Genomic DNA, 25,228 nt, shown 5'->3' with positions numbered 1-25,228 from the left:
CCATAGGTATGGGTGCTGGAGGAGTGACGGATGGAGCCGGAGGCAGAGAACTTACAGTGGGTTCGCTCAGGGTGCAGGCAGTGAGACGCTGAGAAATCCGAAGCGTTAGTTGGATCAAGTTTTCCAAACCCGCCCTGTCATCATATACAACCAGCTGATGGCGCATCCTCGAGTTTAAGCCATGACGGAAGGCGGAGATCAAAGCACTCTCGTTCCAGCCGCAGGAAGCGCCGAGAGTGCGAAACTGCAGGGCATATGAGCTTACAGATTAATTACCTTGACGAGGATTGAATAGCTGGTCATGAATGGACAGCTCGGACACGGCTTGCTCAAATACCTCTCTGAAGTGCTGTTTGAAGGAATTAAAAGACTTAACCACAGGTGAATTAGAATCCCACAATGACCTTGCCCACTGAAGCGCTGGACTTGGACAACAAGGAAATCAGGAATGCCACACGGGCTTCGTCAGTGCGGAACTGATGCTCATTCATAGTGATGTATAGCGATACTAGCAACAGAAACCCACTGCAGTTCTCCGCCTCTCCAGAGAAGGTCGCTGGCCGGGCCATGGGACTCGCGGAGGCAGTGAATGAAGCAGCAGGTGATTGGGGAAGTAATGGTGGTGTATTGATCGCTGGATCTGCTGGTGGTTGACTGAGAGGAAGATCCTCCTTAGGCTCCAGCTGATTCTGCATCTCTTTAGGGTCTGGTCTTGTGTCAGGGTTCACAGAGGAAACAGACTGGATGGTAAGTTATTGTCGTTTATTTGTGCAGATGGATACTCAGTCGGAGATAACAGGTAAGGATCAAATGACATGGAAACATTGAATAGGCTTAGCTGAATGGTAATGTCCTTTTCTTTCTTGCAGATGGTTTGGAAGCAGTCACACTGGAGTTGGATGGAACGGAAGGATTGGGAAGCTGGTAAGTAGCAGGTGAGTGGAAGGAGAGTCTGTGAGTCATGTAGCGACAAGACCAGACAAGTGACTGCAGTGAAGGTGAGTGCTTTATAGTGCATGTGGGTGATGGGACACAGGTGACGGTGATCAGTAATCAGGTGATTGTGAACGGGGGAGTGTCTGACTAGGTGATTGGGAATGAGTGGGCGACGATGGCGATCGTGACGTGGATGGAATCCTGACAATTGGATCTAACCCTACATTTACAGTAAAATAATGTTGAATAAAATACTGTTAAATTTACCGTTTTTGGTGAAAGTAAAAAAGTCATTGAATAATTTACAGTGAAAAAACACATTACAGTCCCAGAATTCCCTGCGTGACACTTCACTTGTATTTTCATTGAAATAACCATGTTTCTTAGTTTTTGTAATGTACATTATAGGGTTTTATGTTACAGCTGATGTTAAATAAATGTTTATTGCATTACTTTTCTGTCATGTGTGTTACCATGAGGGTGTTTAGTATATGTGTGAAGGACACTGTGCACCTTCAATATTTCCTGCTGTGATTGACATGACCAAAAATCTTTAGAATCGGCTGCAGGGTGGAGTTTGCACTGAACTGGTTTGGGGGGAAAAACACGCATGCGTATCATATGTCTGTCTGTCAATAGGAGAAAGTCACACCCTGTTTTGGAGATCTCCAGTCTGCAGCTAAACGTTGTCGCCTGTTTTTAATGCATCGTTGTCGTGTAAACATACCCCTTAATAGTGAGTAAAGCCACCTCCAACAACACTCCCAAAATGTCCTCCGTCCACAGAAGGTGGAGCTTATTTCGCTGCTGCAACCTTTTGGTTCTTCATACTTCTCAGTGTCGCTCACATCATGATGACGTTTTGTTCATGTTTTTACATGCTTATTTTATGACAATCGTTTATTCAATCTAATTACAGCTGCTCTTTTGCTTTAGTATTTTTTATTTATTTAAATTAAGTAGGCTATCTATAGCTTAAATGTAGCAAACATGTCTTGTAGCGTAGCTCTTCTCTTAAGCAATTTTTGGAGAAGTTGTTTGTATTTTTACTAGCTACATTTTTGAGTAGCTTGCTTAAAACTAATATCATTTTATGACACTAGCTAATTTTTTATTTAATGATCTGTAAGTTCAAAATTCAGTTCAGCATGATCCTATTCCTGGTGGCCCCATAACAATACACATTATGACTGCGTGCAAAATCACACTGTACTCTCTTGAGTAGGTTCTTATTTTTAATAATTACTCCACGGCCGCTAAAAAAAGTATGTTCTATAATATAGTATATGTAATCTACATTCACCATGTTGTCCTTATCATGTGACCTACCGCCATCAGTTACGTCACTTCACTGCCGTTCATAAATCCTCTCCTGTGGCCTCATGGGATAGTAAAGTGTTCATCATATGCACACTTCAGAATCTCACTGGAAGAAGTTGGTCATCCGGTACTTTTTGCTTACTCTTTTATGAGTACTCTGAATTTGGACAGCTACTTCTTGTCACCTAGGGCCTACTGATTTTTGCCTACGGTAGTAGGGAAGAATGAGATTTCGGATGCAGCCTTTGATTTAAAACCTGTGACAAGATTTGGAACATCAAATTGTGTGTTCTTCAGTCATTGCTCAACACTCAATTTCTGTTCAAAGTTATACTTCTATTATGATAGCTACATTTTAATCAAGTAGTCATCTTTTCACCTTTTACAATACAGATAGTTTCAAAGCAGCTTTACAGTGATAACAGGACAATAATTATCAATGATGCAAACAGAGTTCAATTCTGCGGTTATGCAGCTAAAAAAAAAGAAGACAAAATTGCAATTATTCAGCCGAAGTCAGTTCAAGTCAAGTCAAATAACCTTTATTTCTATAGCGCTTTTTACTATACAGATTGTTTCAAAGCAGCTTTACAGTGATAACAGGAAAATGTTGTAACAAAGTTGCAGTTCAGTGTTGATTCAGTTCGGTTCAAAATAACCATAATCACTTCATGCTTGACAATTCTGCCTGAGTGAACTGCACACTGCACATAGATCAGTTGTACACATGTAGAACTACACCCCCCATGTGTCGCGAGAGCGGCAATGTCCCGGATACTGAGAGCGCCGGAAGAGAAGCAGGTGTGTGTGTCTTCCTTGGCCATCTTGTGGTTGTCCACCGTGAGCCGTTTGCTCGAAGCCTCGAAGAATCGGAGGAGAATCCCGTTGTTGGGGCGCCATCATGCCCGGGCATCTGCAAGAAGGCTTCGGCTGCGTCGTTACCAATCGGTTCGACCAGCTATTGGACGACGAATCCGACCCGTTCGAGATTTTAAAGGCTGCCGAAAACAAGAAGAAAGATGCGGCCGCGTCGGGCGGCTCGAAGACGGCAGCTCAAGCCGCTAAACAGCTGAAGAAAGAGTCCCAGAAAGACAGGAAAAACACAACGCAGGAGAAGAAAGAAGACATCCAGGCCCCTTTGCCACTTAAGAAGGAGGGTATGTAGAAGTTTCAGTACTAAATACGTCAAAACCGAATGAGCCTAGACAACATATTTGGATATTATAGACACGCTCCAACCAACAAAACGCTACCGAGTCGCAACGCGCCTGATAAATGCTGACGTGAACCTCTCAAACGCGCCATAAATGAGTTTGTAACGCACATGTGGTGGCCAAAAAATGCTGTCTAGCTAGGCAGTTCAGTGGGTTATGGGACAGGGCAACCGAGGAAGCGCTCGTGTGCATATAAACACAGCAGTGAAGTCAACATGCAGCGGCTGCTGCTGCTGGTGTTGTTGTCGACATTTGATGTGCACTAACACCATATTTTGAGAGCGAAATGCCCCCAGTGAGGTTCAGCATACCTGTCTTTCACCTGTTTTCTTCCTCTGACATGTCAACTTCTCTGTTTGTTTCTGATTTGATCATCCTCACTTTATTTATAACTGCGTAGCTGCCACAGCTATATGCTAATGTGCTAGCCCTATGTGAATATATAATGTGATGATGTTTTACTTCACAGCGTGCTGATGTGCACATGGAGAAAATGTCTAAAGGAGAGAGGCTAGTGTTCACCAGTCTGATGTGTCATTTCATATTGTCATGTTTAAGGTTATTATTTTCTATATCTTGTTGAAATGACAATATCTGTAACTCACCTTAGTGCTTTAAGATCTGAGCTAGCAACTTAAGTGAAAAATGTGTGTCTTAAAACATCACTAGGATTAATTCACGAACGATTGTGACCTCGTGCAAAACACTTTAAACGAGTAACAGTTAGCTCACCCACATTTTATTGGGATAGATCACACTAAAATGACCATTTTGCCATTATGTACTCATCCTCAAGTTGTTCCGAACCTGTACGAGTTTTTCTTCTCGAACAAAAAAGAATATATTTGAAAGAATGTTGGTAGCCATCGACTTCCATAGTATGGAAAACAATTCTATGGAAGTCGATGTCAACCGTCAACCGTCTGGTTATCCGACATTCTTTAAAATATGTTCTTTTGTGTTCAACAGAAGAATGAACCCCATAACGTTATAGGTTTGGAGCAACTTAATGCGAGTAAATGATGACAGAATTTACATTTATGGGTGAACGTGAACAGAACTATTCCTTTATTATTTGCTCACCCTTGTGTGCTTGCATATAACGTTAATGGTGTTTTTATTTTTTTTTACATACAGTGGAAGTGAACTTGTAGACTACTTTCATGGTCCCCGCCAGCCCACAACTTGTGCACTATATGCTTAAATGATTGTGTGCTGTTTAAGTACTAGTAGAGCTTCAGAAATAGATGTATGGATTACATTTTGCCGCCACATGCAGCAGTCAGATCAAAAAGCATATTTCATGAAACTGAATCTCTGTTTTAGGAATGAGGAGAGTTGGGCGGAGGCCGGAGGGCCAGCCGGTTCAGGCCAGCTCCCAGCACCCCGGGGGTCAAGGAGGTCAAGGAGAGGGACGTCCCGGTGACCGGCGGCCAGAGAGACGACCTCCTCGTGAGCGACGCTTCGATAAACCAGCTGATGAAAAGCCAGAGGGAGGCGAGTTTTCTGTGGACAAGTGAGTTTTGTTATAATCATGCCAATGAAACTGACGGCATTAGGTCTGGGTGGACTATATAACGGTCTATCAACATTTTTATTGAACCTATATACAGTAGGGGTGGAACGGCACACAGAAGTCACGGTTCGGTTCATACCTCGGTTCAGACATCACGGTTCGGTACGATTTCGGTACAATGGAGGGAAAAGCAAAACAAATGCGGAAGGCATTGTATTTTTTAAATAAGTTTTATTAATAAAGGCATAGAACCAGTTTATTTGTAGTGCACTGACAATAGTTTTATATAATTAGTTTATTAATTAAATTAATAAAAAGACAAAAAGACCTTGCGATATGTTTGGTAATTGTACCTGAATTAATTTAAAATTATTTTGCTATATTTCAGATCAATATATTTGTTTTCCTTAATTTTAATTAACATTATTAATTAACAATGTAACATTATTCTCATCTGAATTATAAATAATTGATTTCTGTATAAAATAATACTACCATTAAAAACACATTCGATTTTCTTTTTTAATCAATGTAGAATGTGTAATATTAGTGCTCCGAGGACAAGAAATGAAAACCAATGCGATATGATGAATGTCCAAAAGATGGGACCCACAGACTGTTTTGAAATGGAGTTGGATAAATATGTTTTGCTTTTAAAAGAGTGTGTGTGTGTGTGTGTGTGTGTGTGTTTTTGGTTGGGTGACAGTTGTAGGTTACAGTTTGACAAGAGTTTACAGTGTGACAAAAGCACAATGTTGTGTTTTATTGCGAGTGTACACACATTTAAGTAAGGTAACTTTGCAGGTTTAATGATCTGTATGAACAAAATGACGGAGTATGTTTCCACTGTTCGATCGCGGCCGCGCCTCTCTCCCACACACACACTCCAGCATTGCAATCTTGACATCGCAGCCTGTTCATTATGCGGTCACACCAAACGCGAATAGAGCGTTAAATTCGCGTCTATCGCGTCTAGTTTGACGCTAGTCCAAAGCGGATAGGACATTACATTTACATTTATTCATTTAGCTGACGCTTTTATCCAAAGCGACTTACAATTGCTATATATGTCAGAGGTCGCACGCCTCTGGAGCAACTAGGGAGTGTCTCTTGCTCAGGGACATATTGGTGTCTCACAGTGGATTCGAACCCGGGTCTCTCACACCAAAGGCATGTGTCTTATCCACTGTGCCATCACCACCCCGCGTATAAAGCCAACCGCGCGTATAAAGCCAACGTTTGAAGTGAACGCGCGTTCAGAGCTAAGCCGATGGTACAGTTTATGTGTCCCTAAAGAACCCGCATATCTAACAGTAGTTCCGCATTACATTAATTAATTTTCACTCGAGTTTTATTTATTTTTATACCGTGTATTCTCCGTGTAAATTCGTGCACCGAACCGTGACGCCCGTACCGTTTCGGTTCGGTACGAATACATGTACCCGTTCCACCCCTAATATACAGCAGTCAACATTTGAAGTGAATAGGACCATTTTTATTAACTTTTTTTAAAGACAAGAACAGGTATTGTTCTAAATTCATGTATAACTTTGATGAAAGGTTTTGATCCGCTTCAAATGTTGACTACTGTAGATTCTTGAATCAATCTTTTAGTCTATGGTGTTTTTAGTTGATGTGAGAACAAACTTCACTAAACATTTGTTTGTAGCTTGCTACAACTGAAACAAGTTTCAGTTTTCAAATTCTATTAATTTTATCATGAAATTCAAAGAGCAAATGCCATTTTGAATAGGGATCGACTGATATTGACTTGACATAACTTGCATGTTTATGTAACTTGGGACGACATATAACTTGCATGAACTGATATATTTTTATTATTTCTGATTTTGATATTTATAATGGTGCTGAACAAAACTGTTTTAACACTTTCTCCTTGCATTTATAACAAAACACACTTCTACGTCAATAAATAGAGGTCTGAAAGCGAGCAAAAAATAAAAAACACATTTACTCTTTTAAATGAAAGCTTTGATCAGGTGAACAAACAGATAACAAATAAAGAATGTGAAATAAACACACACACACACACAAACATCCTGAATAAAAAACATTGCTGCTTTAGTGAAGCTTAGTACTCCCAGTTGTATCTTTTTATTTAAAACAGCAGCAGTGATATAACAAAGGGCAAAATTAATGTCTAATAAAAGTGTGTTTTCAAATGTAGAACATTAATAAATGACAGGGGAGTCTATCAACCTTGCATGAATGTAAGCATTTGTTTTAAACTTCATTTTTAAAAGGTTTTTAAGTTGTTTAAAGAGTGAAGCAACTGTAATGCGTTGGAATATTCGCTGGAAAGTGACTTCACGAGACTGATGAGCATAGACAACAGAGAGAGAATTACATTCAGCGCTTTTATTTCCAACACTCATTTATGGCTGTTTTACTCAATCCTTGAAAATCACAAGACTCACGTAAATTCATCAAGTCATGTCCCAATAAAGATGGACTTTATTGGGACATGACATGACTGTGAGTTCGTCTCTATTATTTAGTACCAAGTTTAAACTACATATCAAGCATGTAACGTCTCATTTGTGCATTAATGGCTGTTGTCAAATTTACAAATGAGCGAGGCAAGTTAAAATATCGGTAAAACCGATTATCGGTTGATCACTAATTATGAAGTTCTTTAATGTGTCGTGACAGATCACTGTAGCCAACTCAATTCAAGAACCACTTTATGATCTCCTCCACTTTACTAATAGTTATAGCATGGAAAACATGAATGAACATCAGAAGGTATGTTGAAAGAAAGCGTACAACTTACTGAAATTAAATCTGTTTTATGTAGTCCCTCAATCAGTGTTTCGACCGCAGGAAGACATCAGTGAAACAGCTTGTAAACACTGTCAGGCTACATTTACTTCAGGATAGCCATTCAATATCAATTGCTCATTAGTCAGCTAGGAAAAACAACAACTTTTGCTTAATATATGTTTTACACTATTACATTGTTTTTTTTACTTAATTTGTTAGTAATGTCTTATTCATTGTATTTTTGAATAATTCTGTCACGAAAACAAGTTGGATTAGAAACAATTATATAATTAAGCTTAAATAAAAAGTAATCTTCTAAGCATTTAAATTTGGACGCTTTTGTTCATTTTAAACTTTAATATTATAGTAATTTACTGGAAGACAGGGTTCCCTGTATAGCTTACAATATTAGTTGAGAGATTGTTCTAGCTGAGTGAGGGTTATTTCATTTAGGAAAATAAACAAAAACCTTCAAATATCACCAAACAGATTTTCAAAATAATGTCTAAGTCCTGCTTCTGCCATTGGGTAGACAGACAGGAAGTCAAACTCCCCAAACTCATGCCATTGGTCGAGCCAGTGTTGCAGTGTCTGTCTGGTTGAGATTCTCAAAAAGTTGTTTAACCACCATGGTAAATAAATCCACTGAAACCCCATGTGAAGAATAGCTACATCTAAGCATGTTTTAAGATTGCCAGTGTCCTTTGTCATAAAATGTTATAAATGTTGTCCTCAGGCCGGTTGGGGATAGGCCGTCTCGAGGGCGTGGAGGAGGACGCGGGGCCAGAGGTGGCCGTGGACGAGGCATGGGACGCGGAGATGGTTTTGATTCCCGGGGCAAACGTGACTTTGATAGACACAGCGGCAATGACAAATCGTAAGTGTGAGAAGCCAGCAATAACAAATGCTTAAAGGGGTCTTGTTGCGTTAGTCTCACTGGAATGTTCTTCATGTCTTAGTCGACAGAAAGGAGAGGAGAAGCGCGGTGGGAGTGGCCCGCACAACTGGGGCAATGTGAAGGAAGAAGCCAGGTAGGATTGTAGATGGGAACTATTTAAGGCTTGGGGTTGTAGCTGCTTATTTGGAAAGTTGACTTTCAAGCTCGTCCAATGTGTCATACAGAAATATTGTAGATCAGGGGTCGGCAAGTAAGTTTGGCATCGGGCCAAAATAAAATATTCGCCACTAGATGGCGGGCCAGAACATAGTCAAAGGATTATTTAAGAAATGAATTGATGTAAAATGCAACTAGAATTGCCTGTGACCGACTGTTACAGTGTCTTTTGTAACTGGTGGTGAGCTGTTACTCTGTGTTAAATCCTGTAGTAGGACAGTCATTAACCAAACGCCACATTTGTGTGGCGTGTCCGGGTTTTACACTGGATAAATTAATAAAGCAGTAATGACACGTAACCTGGCAAGTATCTTCATTCACCAACTTGCAACACAGTCTGTGTGTATCATTTTAATTTGCTTGTTAGACAATAGAGCCTAACTTATTGTAATAATTATTTGACGTAGCCTACTTTTACACTCAGAATTATTCCTTGGCATCGTCACATACTAAACTGCATTTTTTTTTTTTTGTTGTTTGTGTGCTGGAGGTACGCTATTACGGCGTGTGCTGAGTGATGTTAACATTTAAGCTAGCTGGTGAGAGAAAATAGCACTATCAAAGAGTCTAAAGAGGAAAGTTGACAGTGAAAATAAATAGGGCATACAAAGAAGAGTGGGAAGACAACTATTCATTCATCCTACCTAGTTTTGTGAATGCAACGATGTGTCTTATCTGCAACGAAGCGATCCACACACTCTTTTGAATGTCTTTCAGAACTTTTCAAATTAAAAGCTCTCAATTCATCTAAAAATAAAACACTGCTGCAAAAACGTTCTCATACTTTTATTTTGAAGGCAAAATCACTAAAGATGAAGTGATTGTGAGTAACTGTTGCTGTCATGACAGATCTATTTCAGAACCAGGCAATATCAAAATAATCTGGCTGCGGGCGCGGGACAGACATGATTGCTGGCATTGGCCCGCGGGCCGCCTGTTGTAGATCGTCTAAAAACCGCTTATGTGATGTGACTCTTGTTGATTCTAATTAGTGGTGTTTGGTAAGGCAAATAAATAATTTTTATGTATTCAACCCCAAGTATAACGTTTTGACATGAAACTTGTCCCGCTTGTGCTCTAGATATGAGTTACGCCTAATCATTACCATAGTACGAATCTGACCATTACCATAGTGTGAAATGAACACTGCCAAATTCAGGGTACATGTATGAAATGTAAGATTTCTGAAATGTTTAAAAGGTTTAGTTTGATCATGTCAAGGGTTCACCAGATCTAATAGCGGTGTCTGATTTGACAGTGAGCTTGATCAGTCCGCTGCACCTGAGCCTGCTCCTGAAGGTGAAGAACACGCCCCTGTCGACTCCGAAAACAAGTGAGTGCAATTCTGTTCACGATAAGTTGATGTGAAGAAATGCTTCATGCACAAAGAGCATGCCATTGGATGGTTGTGTGTGTGTGTGTGTAGGGAGAATGAAGTCGAGGAGGTGAAGGAAGAAGGCCCTAAGGAGATGACACTGGATGAATGGAAGGCCATGCAAGACAAAGAACGGTCCAAAGTCGAATTCAACATCCGCAAGCCCAACGAAGGTAACGACGGTCAGTGGAAGAAGGGCTACGTACTGCACAAGTCAAAGAGTGAGGAAGTTGGCACGGTAGGTGGAATTAGCCAATTTTCTTTGTAAATTTCAGTCATTTTATGGGTCCAAGACTAATTTCTGCTTTTGTGTGTTTCCAGCGGCATGCTGGAGCTGTGATTGAAGCTGGAGATGTTGATCCAGACTCGTTCCACAAGGTATTTGTCTAAATTTGTGTTTGGAATTTTTTTTTTTGGCACTCGGGTGGTCACCCTCTTGGTCACCTTTAACCAAGTAGTTGTTTTTCAGTTTGTATATGGTTATCCTACACTAAAGTTCAGTTAAATTAGTACATTGCCAGAATTCAAGAATCTGTGGCCATGTACACTCAATGTCATGGTGACTTTTTGAAGTTTCTTGCAAGCTTCTGTTCCTCTTCCTCTGGTTTACTAACTCTATGCTTACAGTGATTTTCTTGTTAATTTAGTTTGCCTACCCTGATGGCAGCATGTCCTTGCTCTGCTCTGTCATTGCTCTAATGGACCGCCTGCTTTGAGGATTGACTTGTTTCCTATCATACCTTCCATTTGTTATTAAATGTATACACATTTGTTTTATGTTCTCAGTGAAGGTATATTAATTAGTGCTGTCAGTCGATTAAAAAAATAATCACGTTTTTCTGTAATCGCGATTAATCACACCTAACATTAAAGTTTTTAAGGGGTGGTAAAATGCCATTTTCACAAGATGTAAAATACATCTCTGATCTCATCAGAGTGTGTGTGTGAAGTTTTAGCACAAAATACCCCACAGATATTTTTATACAGCATGTTAAAGTTGTCACTTTTTGAGGGTTTGCAAAAACGCACTGTTTTGTGCCTGGCCCTTTAAATGCAAATGAGCTGCTGCAGAGGGCGGGGTTTCAAGAGCTGGTGTGTGTTAGCAGCTGCGATTACCTCACGCAGACACACTAAAATGACAGAAACTGTTCTGCCTTTAATGTTAAAACGGAGTCAGTCAAAGATGGAGAGACTCAAGAATAAGTGGTAACATGTAGAATGCAACAGGACGTCTCTGAATGGTTAGTTGATGAATTTTTATTGCTGATGTTGAGTTAACTATCTTCAATTAGGATATTTAGTCATGGTAATCTATAAATCGCTCGTATAGGAACTGTTGTGAGATGCACACAGAGTGACTTTCTATTGCATGTGAAAAGATGGATGCTAAAGTTTGAGCTGACTCACAAATGTACTCTTAAAGGAGAACTCCGGCGCAAAATGAACCTTTGGTCTAATAAAACATTGGTACCTAGTCAACCGTTCTCTGAGATTTGTTTTCATGATAATCGAATGTAAAGAGTTTTATCTCTAAAAACTGTTTAGCGTATAACGCTAGTAATGGGGGCATATAATAAGTAAAAAGAAATCGCTAGTTTATACCACTAACAAGGCTCGAAATAGCCCCACACGAACACAGTAACGTAATGAGGGTCCCTACATGCAAAACGAAGCATTGAGAACTTTGTAAGTGTAAAGACCGTTTAATAAGAAGATAAAGATAAAGACAGTCCACTTCGTGTATACAGACAGGAGCCATCTTTGGAAAACAGTCTCGACTAGTCAAACCACTGCATGATAAATTAAATATAGATTAATCCTCGTTAAAGCTACAGACATTATTCAGTCAAGAGCAGTGAGTGATTTTCCCGTGTTCTTTGGTTAACATTAATCTGACAGGGTTATTAGGCTGCTGTCACTTTAAGACGTGCCAAACTCATTCTGGGTGTTTGTTCAGAGAGCCATGCGTGCCAGTAAAGATTTGAGTTCGTTCTTTCTTATCACGCATGAATGGTTTAATAGCACTTGAATGAATGATAGCGGGATCATACACTGTAAATTAGCCAAAGGATGACAGAAAAAAAACAATGCTGCGTTAATATCGTTAAATATTTTGAATGCGTTAAAAGGAAAAATAACCGCTTGCATTAATTTTGATAGCATTAATATTAGTTCTTCAAGCTGGATTGAGGGGTCAGCTCTGTGGTCATAGTTCATTTGCTCAAATTCTCATCATGTGAAATTGGGAATGATAGATTTGTTTCCTGTAATATTATTTCTTAAAGGCTGAAGAAGGTGGAGAACACCACTTCCGTAAGCCAGCCAATGACATCACATCCCAGCTGGAGATAAACTTCGGAGACTTGGGTCGACCAGGACGTGGCCGTGGAGGTTCTCGTGGAGGACGTGGAGGCCGTGGGGGTGGAGGTGGAGGTGGTGGAGGAGGAGGAGGAGGTGGTGGTGGAGGCGGAGGAGGAGGCGGCAGCAGTGGTGGACGCCCAAGCCGAGGCGGAGGCAGATCTGAGAAGGTAAAGAACAAAGACATGTACTCTGTTTGCTGCAGATACTGCTTACCATATTTTCCGGACTATAAGTCGCACTTTTTCTCATAGTTTGGCTGGGGCTGCGACTTATGTATCAAAATTAATTCATACTGACTGACATGAACCAAGAGAAAACATTACCGTCTACAGCCGCGAGAGGGCGCTCTATACTGCCCCTGTAGCCTAACCCCGAAAAAATTAACTAAAAACTGAAAAAACTATTAACTGAAACATTAAAGGAGAACTCCGGCGCAAAATGAACCTTTGGTCTAATTACACATTGTTACCTAGTCAACCGTTATCTGAGATTTGTTTTCATGATTATCGAATGTAAATAGTTTTATCTCTAAAAACAGTTTAGCCTATAAAGCTAGTATAACGGTAGTATATTGGGCATAGTGTAATGACAAATAAAAATCGCTTGTTAATACCACTAACAAGGCTCAAAATAGCCCCACACTAACACGGTAGCATAATGAGGGTCCCTACCTTCAAACCGAAGCATTGAGAACTTTGTCAGTGTCCAGACAGTTTAATAAGAAGATATTTTAAACATACAGTCAACTTCGCGTATACAGACAGGAGCCATCTTTGAAATACAGCCTTTACCAGTCGATCTACGAACGCCGATCCAAGCCTGCTGTTCGCACTCACCTTATCACAACTTATAGCTCGTTCACATCTCACCAGCGCACTTGGATCGGCGTTCGTAGATCGACTGGTAAAGGCTGTATTTCAAAGATGGCTCCTGTCTGTATACGCGAAGTTGACTGTATGTAAAAAATATCTTCTTATTAAACTGTCTGGACGCTGACAAAGTTCTCAATGCTTCGGTTTGAAGGTAGGGACCCTCATTATGCTACCGTGTTAGTGTGGGGCTATTTTGAGCCTTGTTAGTGGTATTAACAAGCGATTTTTATTTGTCATTGATCTATGCCCAATATACTACCGTTATACTAGCTTTATAGGCTAAACTGTTTTTAGAGATAACACTATTTACATTCGATAATCATGAAAACAAATCTCAGGGAACGGTTGACTAGGTAACAATGTGTAATTAGACCAAAGGTTCATTTTGCGCCGGAGTTCTCCTTTAACTTAAAGACAACTGAGAAAGACTGAACACAAACAAAATGCTGCCAAAAAGAAAATCCTATTCTGCCACATCTATAAAATTCAAACACATTCTTCTCTATGGTGTACACACCCAGCAACGGCTCAGGACCTTGTTCAAAATCCTGCCGCGCCACAGAGCACCATTTACATCGTTTTATATTAAATTTACATTTATTTGTCTCAAACCGTCGTTAACGTATACTGACTTCACCCTGTGCTGCAATATACATTTAGGTTTTACATTCATTTACATAAATCAGCTGCTTGAATGAAAATTGCTGATGTTATCGGATTTTCAGGTGAGATTCTCAGTTAACTAACTAGTCATTCATTTAACGGACGCTCTGAGGTAAGTGTTCAGACTTCAGACTCTGCAACGATTGTACAGTGCAATCATAACATAGTACAGACATGATCTTAATTCCATAATGTCCTTAAACATAATATTGCTGGCCATAAACGGAGAAAGTGCGCGTCCGCTGTGCGATACCTCGAGTTGTCCTAGACGCTGCGCTTCTCGTCCAGTGTGCGACCCCCTAACTGTAATGAAGAAAACAAAGAAAGCTGATCACGGGCTGAAACCAAGATGGCCAGAGCTGGAGGAACGAGTCCACAGATGGGTGCTTGAACAACAAATAAATAAATGTGACTTATCGGGATCTCCCAGTCACGTGACCCCTAGCCCCGTGTCAGCCATTTTGACGGAATACATCCGTCGGCTACTCTAGATCCATTGCCGTGGGTAATATATATTATTAGTATATTTATTAGTATAATTAGCCTAAATATTGCAATACTTTGCGCTACAGTATTGATATAATTGCATGCGCAAAATCATGGTGCAAAATATATCGATACTGAACAGAATCGACTTTTTCCCCCACCACGTCATGTCATCGCACTTATTATTAGCATCACAAAAATAAATATACAAGAGGAAGATAAAGGAATTAGGAATTATATATTCATATGAAGCACCACAAGTTCTTTTTACAGGCATTAAATGTGTAGAAAAACTTCCTGACATTGAGTTTGGTGACATTACAGCTACCTTATTCACTTCCCATCACGCTACACCGGAGCTTCATTAAAAGAAAATTATTTTTCAATCATCACCGCAAAGGTTGATCAATGTATTTTTATCACCAAATTAGAGTACCTGTAATAATTTTTAAACTGAGTTTACAGGGAAAAACACAAAACAAAATCACCAACACGATTAAGTGTATCTTTAATGAATTTGTTTAATCTATTTTGATCCAAGAAAAACGAAATAATAGCCTATGCTAATACTTTTTATACTTATCACTGACTGTCACTGTAGTATGATAAACTGTCATTGAGACTTGTCTCAACCTGTGTTTCTAACGATTTATAAGAAGTGTCAAATAAAATACAAGATCAGCTTTTGGTAGCCCTATTTGAAAACGAAAGAATGTAATGTGATAATAGGGCTAACGAATGAACTGATCTAGGAATGCATGTATGCGTTTTGCCTGTTTATTGCCGCCAACCACTTTTCTCCGTTTTGTTTCTTTTGGGAAACGGTATAAAGATATTCCTTTTGTATGATCACGTATCTGATCGCATCCAAATACACAGCATCGCTCGGGCATGATAGGAATATTTTGCGACGAGCTGTATTATCACCGGCGGCTTTGCACTTTCTATTCCGTCAAGATGGCTGCTCCAAATGGCGTGACGTCACGCGGGACGTCCCTATAGTCCAGTGCGACTTAAATGTTTGTTTTTATCCTCTTCATGACACATTTTTTGACTGATGGGACTTATACTCCGGAGCGATTTATAGTCTAGAAAATATGGTATATCAAATAAAACTCTAGTCTGCCCCGATAGCATTATCACTATGCATTATATAAATGTTTTACTTAGAAAATACATTGTTTTTAAATGAACTAAATTCACTTACACCCCAACACAAAACTTTGTATTATTACTATTATGGTTTAAACTAGGGATGCATCGATACCAGGATTGGAATCGGGCCCAATATTGCGCTCGCTCACTCTTAAAATACTCCGATACCGACAACCGATACCACGCAGCGTGTGTACAGTACAGTGCCTGTGACAAAGAAACACCAACATCAGCGCAAATAGAGAGCAGAATGGGTATATAATAGAGAAGGATGTATATGAAGTAAATGTATCTAATTGACAGATTATTAAACAAATTGAATATTCACTCTCTAGCTGCTAAGTCAAGTCATCTTCATTTATATAGCGCTTTTAACAATGGAGATTGTTTCAAAGCAGCTTTACAGATATAAACATACAATTTACGGTAACAGAGAAGCAAAACAGACACAGACATCGCTGGAAAAATTGTAGTTCGCTCGGATATGTCAATGGCAAAGACAGTAAAACAAAGAGCATATTACTAACGTTACCTTACGGTAAAGAGAGAGCGCTCTTCTGTTGCTCTTAAAGGGTTAGTTCACCCCAAAATGAAAATTCTGTCAGTAATTACTCACCCTCATGTTGTCCCAACCCCGTAAGACTTTCGTTCATCTTCGGAACACGAATAAAGATATTTTTGATGAAATCTGAGAGCTGGATCACTCCTCCATAGGCTTCTTAAGGGATCGAAACTGGCCGGCCCAAAAGTTATGAAGACATCGTTAAAATAGTCCGAGTGACTACAGTAGCTCAATCTTAAGTTTATCAAGCGACGAGAATACTTTTTGTGCGCAAAAAAACAAACAAAAATAACGACTTTATTCAACTATTCATTTCCTTCTCTGTCGGCCTCGAGATTTCACGTAGTGAAACTACGCAAAGCTTTTAGGTTGTACGTCACACGCAGGCTCACTATTGGCCGACGCTGGTCATGTGTGTGATGCGAAAAGAAATGACTTCTGTAATTTCAACAATGATTAATCTAGATTTATACAGTTAATACTTATTTTACATTTGATTACTTAAATCAATTTCAGTGCTTGAAAATTGTGATATTGTCTTGGAAAGTACTAAAAATGAAAGTATAGGTATAGGACTCCTGGGAAAAGTGGTGTCGGTTCTTCCCTAGTTTAGACATGCATCTTCTGATACTAGGACACGTCTTCACGCACTTCTGAACTTTATAGTCATTTGTGTGGGATGATTAACATTCACTCGTCGTCAGACCCGTGAATATTGCTGCAGTAGTGAACGCGCGCGCCTATATGGATTACATAATCAAACTATTTATTTTGAATTGTTTTGTTTAAAAGTAGACATATTTTGACCGTCTATAAGGCCTATTTCTCATGTCTGTGAGGCAAGTATCCTATACGCTGAGTTTCGGTTCATTTGTGACGCGCTCCAGTTCTTGCAGTCGAAGACGGATAAACTTTCTAGTCTCAAGTGTATTCTGTGCGCTGTTAAGTGCCTTGTCAGATTCATCGTGTTGCCGGTAGGGGTGTAACAATACATCGATATGGATCGATCTAACGATACGATGCATCGATACCACACATAAAATATCGATGTACGGTACCTTTTTCACACACTCCACATCCTCGCGTAACTTTTCTCCACTGAAATAGACGCCTGACAAGATTGACTGAACCCTTTGTCACAAAAGCCGGTATTTTCCACCGTCATCACGAGTTCATGTTTTACAGCAGAAACAACAAGTCTGTTTTAGCAAATCAGTGCGCAGTATTCAGGTCAGGTGACAAGGCTGCTTGTCACTTTGAAAAGACGTGCTAGCTGAGAGGAGTTTCGTCAAAGCTGACTAAAAGTGATCGAGGATGGATTTCAGTGAACTTGAACCCGTGATATCTTCTTCGGGGTGTAAAATAAAAGCTGAAACTTTTTCACGGAATCTTGCTAAAACGGCACGTTTAGTGGTGAGTGAAAAGCTCTCTGTATCGCGTGTACGTTAATCACAACAACAAAGTTTGACAGGCCTCTATGTCAGCTGAGGAGATTAACGTTACAAAGATTAACCAAGTGTTTTATTATGTATCATAGCAAATACTCTGAAACATGAAATGTGGAGTTATCTGCTTTTGCCACACAAATATATATTTTAAAAAAATCCTTTCAATGAACTTTAATATAACAGAAGAGTTCATTTTTAAAAACGGATAACTACGTTCTTGTTCATTTTCATATATCATTTTTTTTTTTTTTACTTGCAACAAACAACTTGTAAATGTCCCAATTGGGAGAGGGTGTGCAAGTTTCAGTAATATTTTTTAAAAAAATTGGATGTATTGTGAGTTAATAAACAACTGGTTGTGTACACTTGGCACATAATATCTAAATATCGATTAATCGATCGGTATAGCCCTGAATCGAATCGAATCGTAATGGTATCGTAGAATTTTTTTAGGTATCGGCAAATATCGTATCGCTGGCTGAGAGAATCGATATCGTATCGTATCGTGATTAACTGTCCGATTTACACCCCTAGTTGCCGGTCTTGGCAGCAATAATCTTGTCGAAAATATTAGCCCGTAGGCTAATATTAGCCCGTAGGCTAATAAAAGCCCGTTGGCTAATAAAATATTAGCCCGTAGGCTAATAAAATTTCGGTTCAATAGGTATACATGTACCATTCCAGTACCCCTATACAACGCTGTCATTAAGTTGAAGTTATCACATTATAAAGTACAGTCCTCGCTCCAGACCTGCTCACTCGCTCTGTTTGGTTTCATTACAGTGTGCTCCTTAGCACTGGAGCTCCCTCTGCTGCCCATAAGGTGCATCTGCACCAGCCATTTCAAACCCAGCCTCAAGTATTTGGGCCACGCCTCCTTATTTGCATATACTCCTCAATCCTCAAATGCCCAATCCTAAATGGCTAAATGATTAAATGACCAAATGCCCAATCCTAAATCCCTAAATGCCCAATCCTAAATCCTAAATGCCTAAAAGACCAAATGCCCAATCCTAAATACGAAATGCCCAATCCTAAATACGAAATGCCCAATCCTAAATACGAAATGCCCAATCCTAAATACCAAATGCCCTATCCTAAAAACCTAATGCCCAATCCTAAATACCAAATGCCCAATCCTAAATACCAAATGCCCAATCCTAAATACCAAATGCCCAACCCTAAATACCAAATGCCCAATCCTAAATACCAAATGCCCTATCCTAAATACCAAATGCCCTATCCTAAATACCAAATGCCCTATCCTAAATACCAAATGCCCTATCCTAAATACCAAATGCCCAATCCTAAATACCAAATGCCCAATCCTAAATACCAAATGCCCTATCTTAAATACCAAATGCCCTATCCTAAATACCAAATGCCCAATCCTAAATACCAAATGCCCAATCCTAAATACCAAATGCCCAATCCTAAATACCAAATGCCCTATCCTAAATACCAAATGCCCAATCCTAAATACCAAATGCCCAATCCTAAATACCAAATGCCCAATCCTAAATACCAAATACCAAATGCCCAATCCTAAATACCAAATGCTAGGGGTGTGACGAGATTTCTCGTCGAGTGAAAAAGCTGTCTCGCGATATCCCCATTAATATTCCACCGCTACACTCACATTCGCCTAAACTATCGTTTTGTTGTTTTTATAAAAAAATAAAAACCATTATAAACTAATGCAAAAGTCTGCTCTGCTCATCCAGCGCGAGTTGCCGTTGCAATCAGTGCAGCACGAATCACAGTTCACTGATCGCGTGACGATGGCGGAGGATTCGTTGCGCAACAGACTAAACATCTGGTAAATGTCTTATTTAGAATGCGCGCTCAGCACCGCTGCTCCCTATACGCGCGGTCACGAATTTGTAAGTGAAAGTAAAACACAAGCTCCCTGATGTGCATTGCGCACAAATTAGGCTGCATACATAAAATAATCCGTCTCCCAATACCCATCTCTGGACTGTTTATTTGCGGCTCTGGTCTCTGTTGGCACTGCGAATATTGAGAGAGCACTGTAACGTACAAAGGACAACAGACAAGGGAGGCTCCGTTTCTGAACTTATAATCGGAACGCAAGAACAACTGTAGAGACAAACAGCCTCGTTTCTCTCGACCTTTTCCGAACTCACCGCATTAACCCTATAACTGCCGGTGCAAAATAAAACCGCAATTTCACAACAATTATAAAGAGTCTGTGTGCTAACTTTGATTATGGTTGCACTCGCACTTATTGTTTGCACTTAATAAGACTAAGAGAAAACAGTTATTTATTTTTGTTATTTATACGGTTTTTATTTCTCTGTTAAATGTGTGTTAAAAGGAGTTCAGTTAGGAGGTCACACACAGCCTCAATCAGAAGTTCTGAAAGCTCTTAAATGTACAGTAAGGTCTGAAGAGACTAATGTGAAATTATACAGGAGAAAAGCCAGTCAATAAAAACCTTTTACAGTGCTTGAATATTGTTTTCTTTCAATGCATTTGATAATTCATACTCATAAAGTAGACCTGAAATGACATGCATTAGAAGATTATTAGTTAAAACATTGAAAAATGCACCTGCATTCTATTTTTCCAGCCATGAATTTTGTCATTGAGGATTTCTGAAAAATTGTGCAAAAATCTCGTCTCGTCTCGTTCTCGTGAACCCAATCTCGTGTCTAGTCTCGTCTCGTGAGATAAGCGTCTCGTCACACCCCTACCAAATGCCCTATCCTAAATACCAAATGCCCTATCCTAAATACCAAATGCCCTATCCTAAATACCAAATGCCCTATCCTAAATACCAAATGCCCAATCCTAAATACCAAATGCCCAATCCTAAATACCAAATGCCCAATCCTAAATACCAAATGCCCAATCCTAAATACCAAATGCCCAATCCTAAATACCAAATGCCCAATCCTAAATACCAAATGCCCAATCCTAAATACCAAATGCCCAATCCTAAATACCAAATGCCCAATCCTAAATACCAAATGCCCAATCCTAAATACCAAATGCCCAATCCTAAATACCAAATGCCCAATCTTAAATACCAAATGCCCAATCTTAAATACCAAATGCCCAATCCTAAATACCAAATGCCCTATCCTAAATACCAAATGCCCTATCCTAAATACCAAATGCCCTATCCTAAATACCAAATGCCCTATCCTAAATACCAAATGCCCTATCCTAAATACCAAATGCCCAATCCTAAATACCAAATGCCCTATCCTGAATTCCAAATGCCCAATCCTAAATACCAAATTCATTTTCGACTTAGACTTTTAGTTTTCGACTTAGACTTTGTTTCAAACTAGACTTTTGGACTTTTAGTTTTCAATCTGACCCAATAATCCCTCCATAGGTAGGTACACGTCTGATCTTTTCCACATATTTTCTATCTGGACGGTAGGGCGACGAGCCACGTGTCTGGACAGCCAGGTAAACTAGTGTTTTACCGCCACAGCCAATCATGCTGCATGCATGTTTCACTGACGTTGACGAGATTAACGCCTTAGGTATCGAAATTTGGTACCGAAAAACAAGACATGTTTCGATACTCTGTAGTATCGAGGCAATTCGGTCGGTACCTAAAAAGTATCAAACTCGATACCCAGCCCTACTGAATACATCTATTTTCCAGATTTCACAAGTTTAGTAGGTGTTTGATTTACAGGAAAAAGAGCAACACATGCACTACTAATAATAAATGATTGTTTTTCATTGCTGTGTAGTCCTGAAAGTGTGTTGCTTTTGAATTTGACAGGGTGGAGGCATTTCTGTTCCCAACGTGGACGATCCCGAGGCTTTTCCGGCCCTGGCTTAAACCTCAGCTCCGCCACCTAACCTTCCTCCAGGCTCCCCTCCTCTTTGACGCTTGCATGCTTATGGATCGTTCGACCATAGAAACCGGAAAATAGAAATACATGAGACTGTCATCCATACATACACTGAGAACTGACTTTTACCTGCGGAAAAACACAAAAAGGACTTCTTGTTACACTGAAGCAAATTATGGGTAGAGGTTTTGTATTTCGAGACATGATAGCAGGGATGTTCATACAGTATTTTTTTCCCTTTTTTCCAGAGATTATGCATTCGCCATAAATATTTTTTTATTGCTGCTTGAATGTATGCATTTTCAAGATAGAAGTTGAAGTGTGTTGTGAACGCTTAAGCTTCCCTCGGGACACGGCGGTGTCCGCGTGTAATTGAGTGCACTCACTCTCTCAATGGCTCTACCAAAAGCAGATTTTTCTTTCTTTCTTTTTTTTTCCATCTCTCACCACTAAGTGAGAATACAAGACTTGTAGTGATGATTTTACTATTAACATATACATGAGTAATGTATATTGACTATTTTAAATGTTTTGAAAGAAAGCTCCACGGTCAAGCTACCCTCTTGTTATTTGGATTTTTATTTGATTTTCTTGACCGGTAGCAAGAAGCAAATGCGTCGTCTTGATCTTGCTTTGGTGTTTTGTCGTCCTTTGCGGGACCTGTGATATTAGTATGCATAGTTGTCTTTGTTCCTCAAGAGAGATTACTTCCTTATCTTGTTAAATCACCCAGGGCTCAATGTAGATCCAGGCTGGTCCTCAAGTCATACAAGTTCATCTCTTAGAAACCTTAGGACCACTTTCAGAACTGTATACATAAGTGATGTGTTGTGCGTGCGTGCGTGTGTGTGTGTGTACGAGAGAAAGATAACCTGTTTTATTTCATCTGCCATAAGTTTATTTTCCTGAGCTTGGATGGTAAGTTTCAGCAAGTCATGTTCTTCTTAACATGAAGTTTCGTTTGACTTTAGTGAGTTTTCTCTAGCTAAGGTTGTTGACATATCTTGCACTTAGATTTTTGGTGACATTTGAAATATAGCTACTAAGCACGTGGTCTATTTGCATCAGTACCATTTGTTTTATTTTTATTCCCTCTGTGATCTTTGCTGTGTTTTTATTTTTAATTATTATTATGATGGCACTACTGCTTGCATTTTCTGAAAAATGTGTAATTCAGGGTGGGACAACAGTGTGCTGCAAAAGAAAAGTTGGAACCAGCTTCTTGTGTATGTGAAATAGCAAGACCTCCAAGTGTGATGGCCGATGTACTCTGTATTCGTAGGAGGGACAATAAAATGGAAGACGACACTATGTTTGAGTCCATGCTTCCGGTTTGTTAATACTCTGCTTTTGTCTCTCCTTCACCCCTCCCTCTGTTACCTGTTTGTCTGGTACCAAGAATATCCGCAGGATCTCCTGTTCTGCAGTAAAATTGGTGAATTAAGACCATATTCTGAATAACAAGCCTTTTCTTTATACATTTGTTCAATTTGTCCTTAGCAGCATTATACACGAGTCCCATTAATACACACTTTCTTAGTGTTGGATCCAGGAATATTTTTCCATAGTGTTTAGCTCCCAACTCTGCATTAAAACAAACGTTGTTTATATGTAGTTTGCAGATTATGTTTGATAATGGAGAGTGCAGTGAGTTCTAAAACATTGTAAGCAGCTTATGTGTGTTTTTATATCATAGCAGTAACGTGGCTTTAACAGTCACGAGTGTAGCGAGAGTAGGATTCAAATTGGTGACACTTGTATTGATAACACTGGGACTGGTTGTGAGGTACTGCTGTAGTTTACCCCATCCTAAGCAGACGGTAACGGTGTCAAATATCCATCTAAGGGGAATGGCAGATGGGAAGCTGGTGGAGGAGCTGCATAGTTTGATCGAGAGAGCTCGCATTAACTCCTGCACCCCCAAAGCAATGGGTTGGTGGACCGCATCAACGGCACTTTCACCACCAGCTTGTTATCTTGGCCAAGCAGCACCACATAGTCACCTGTGGATTTAGTGTTTTGGGTGCTACCAGAGGCCTTTTTTTTTACTTTTATGACTTCTGTGTAGTCCTGAAGTGTGTTGCTTTTGAATTTGACAGGGTGGAGGCGTTTCTGTTCCCAACGTGGACGATCCCGAGGCTTTTCCGGCCCTGGCTTGAACCTCAGCTCCGCCACCTAACCTTCCTCCAGGCTCCCCTCCTCTTTGACGCTTGCATGCTTATGGATCGTCCGAAAATAGAAATACATGAGACTGTCATCCATAAACAATTCTGACTGAATATTTTTGTGTTTACCGACTAAGTATGAACCACTTCATCTCCACGCCATGTAAATAAATACATTTAAAGCGACCCACGTATATTTAGGCGGTCACTCGCAGATACACTGAGACTGACTTGTACCTGTGGGAAACACAAAAAGGACCAGAGGTGCAGCAAAAATTGGGACTGTGTAATTTTGCCCTTCTTCAGGTTTCCAACTCCCAGCATGCACTACAGGACCCAGCACACCTAGTTGTACATTGTTGTTAAAAACATCAGATGCTGAAGATACTGTCCTTTTGGAAATAACAAAGTACAACGACAGAATTCACTTTAATGAATCTGTTTGAGATCGAATTAATGCTAGATTTTTTGCTATAAATTACGGACATGGCATCTGAGAACTAATTCTCATTTTTCTTAGTCATTTTGCTTTATTTCCAGATTCATCCATAGGCACGTTCTTACGTACTAGAGCATGTTCGCACATGTGCACTCTTCAAAAACTGCTTAAAATCTCTTGACAAACTAAGACGTAAATGACATTTTTTATATAAGATATGGATTGTGCTGAATTTCAACTTGCTTAATTTGCTTGAGATAAGGATTTATTGAGTCCACATGTCATGCAAACAAGAAACTGCTTCTAACCGCAGGTCGAGAGCTGTCGCTCCAAACACACAACTTTGTGATGCTGTTTGCGGATGTTCGTTGGATCTGTGGTTTCAGGAAACAGACTCTTTGAACTATAATGATAACGACAGAACTTGCGACCATAGTTGGCTAACGATGGTTTCAGGAAACACACCCCTGGATGGTCAGCCTCATGAAACAGTCGTTGAAAGCAGCAAACACAACCTGCAGGTGTGTTGGCAGTGTCGGCAGCGGAGGAAGTTGTCCGTCTGCAACCTCACTGGTTAAGGGCTACAGACGCTGTTGAACTCTGTTACCAGTTTTTAACTCTGGGTGTTTTATTGGGTGGAGTATGTCGCTGCATTTTAGAGCACAGGACGCCAAGCCTATGAAGACTGGAGGAGGGTCTCTGGAGGCTCAAACAAATTGCCTGGAGATGATGGTGGTATTTCTGACTTTGACTTTCAGACATTTGAGGCTCATGTGGTCATCAGAGCAGACACCATATCGGTTGTCTTGTACGCCAGGGGGGAATGCGATTACGCCCCACATGGAAGTTTCCGGCAGAACTTGCAAGAGTGCGTGAAGACTGTGTGTCTTCTCCTGGTAGCACTGTTTTGGCCTTCCAGCATTTGGTTATCGGATCTGAGTTGTCAAAAGTACCGACTTCGGTACCAAGTCGGTAT

At 40.0% G+C, this 25,228-nt stretch overlaps 1 protein-coding gene across 2 annotated transcripts; it reads left to right on the top strand.

Moving 5' to 3' along the window:
* Window positions 1-3,043: 3,043 nt before the first annotated feature.
* On the top strand, window positions 3,044-23,845 carry serbp1b (SERPINE1 mRNA binding protein 1b). 2 transcript variants are annotated; one of them, XM_056264880.1, is made up of 9 exons: window positions 3,044-3,413; window positions 4,797-4,986; window positions 8,507-8,647; window positions 8,730-8,801; window positions 10,143-10,217; window positions 10,311-10,497; window positions 10,581-10,637; window positions 12,545-12,787; window positions 23,748-23,845. In XM_056264880.1, the coding sequence occupies exons 1-9, from the start codon at window positions 3,158-3,160 to the stop codon at window positions 23,805-23,807; spliced, it is 1,281 nt and encodes a 426-aa protein (XP_056120855.1). In that variant the 5' UTR covers window positions 3,044-3,157; the 3' UTR covers window positions 23,808-23,845. The 2 variants fall into 2 exon arrangements, with proteins under 2 accessions (XP_056120855.1, XP_056120847.1); XM_056264872.1 differs by lacking the exon at window positions 23,748-23,845 and adding an exon at window positions 21,576-22,959 and having other exon boundaries at window positions 3,045-3,413.
* The last annotated feature ends 1,383 nt before the right edge of the window (window positions 23,846-25,228 follow it).

Source organism: Rhinichthys klamathensis, unplaced genomic scaffold (assembly GCF_029890125.1).
Source record: "Rhinichthys klamathensis goyatoka isolate OS25496 unplaced genomic scaffold, OSU_Roscu_1.1 h1tg000011l_1, whole genome shotgun sequence".
Lineage (NCBI taxonomy): Eukaryota > Metazoa > Chordata > Actinopteri > Cypriniformes > Leuciscidae > Rhinichthys > Rhinichthys klamathensis.
The sequence above is the reverse complement of the archived record's forward strand: the minus strand, read 5'-3'. Positions and strand labels throughout refer to the sequence as shown.

Coding starts and splice junctions, on each gene's coding strand:
- serbp1b (XM_056264880.1), top strand. CDS start 3,158: ATGCCCGGGCATCTGCAAGAAGGCTTCGGCTGCGTCGTTACCAATCGG. Junction 3,414..4,796: donor TTTGCCACTTAAGAAGGAGG/GTATGTAGAAGT, acceptor TCTCTGTTTTAG/GAATGAGGAGAGTTGGGCGG. Junction 8,802..10,142: donor AATGTGAAGGAAGAAGCCAG/GTAGGATTGTAG, acceptor CTGATTTGACAG/TGAGCTTGATCAGTCCGCTG.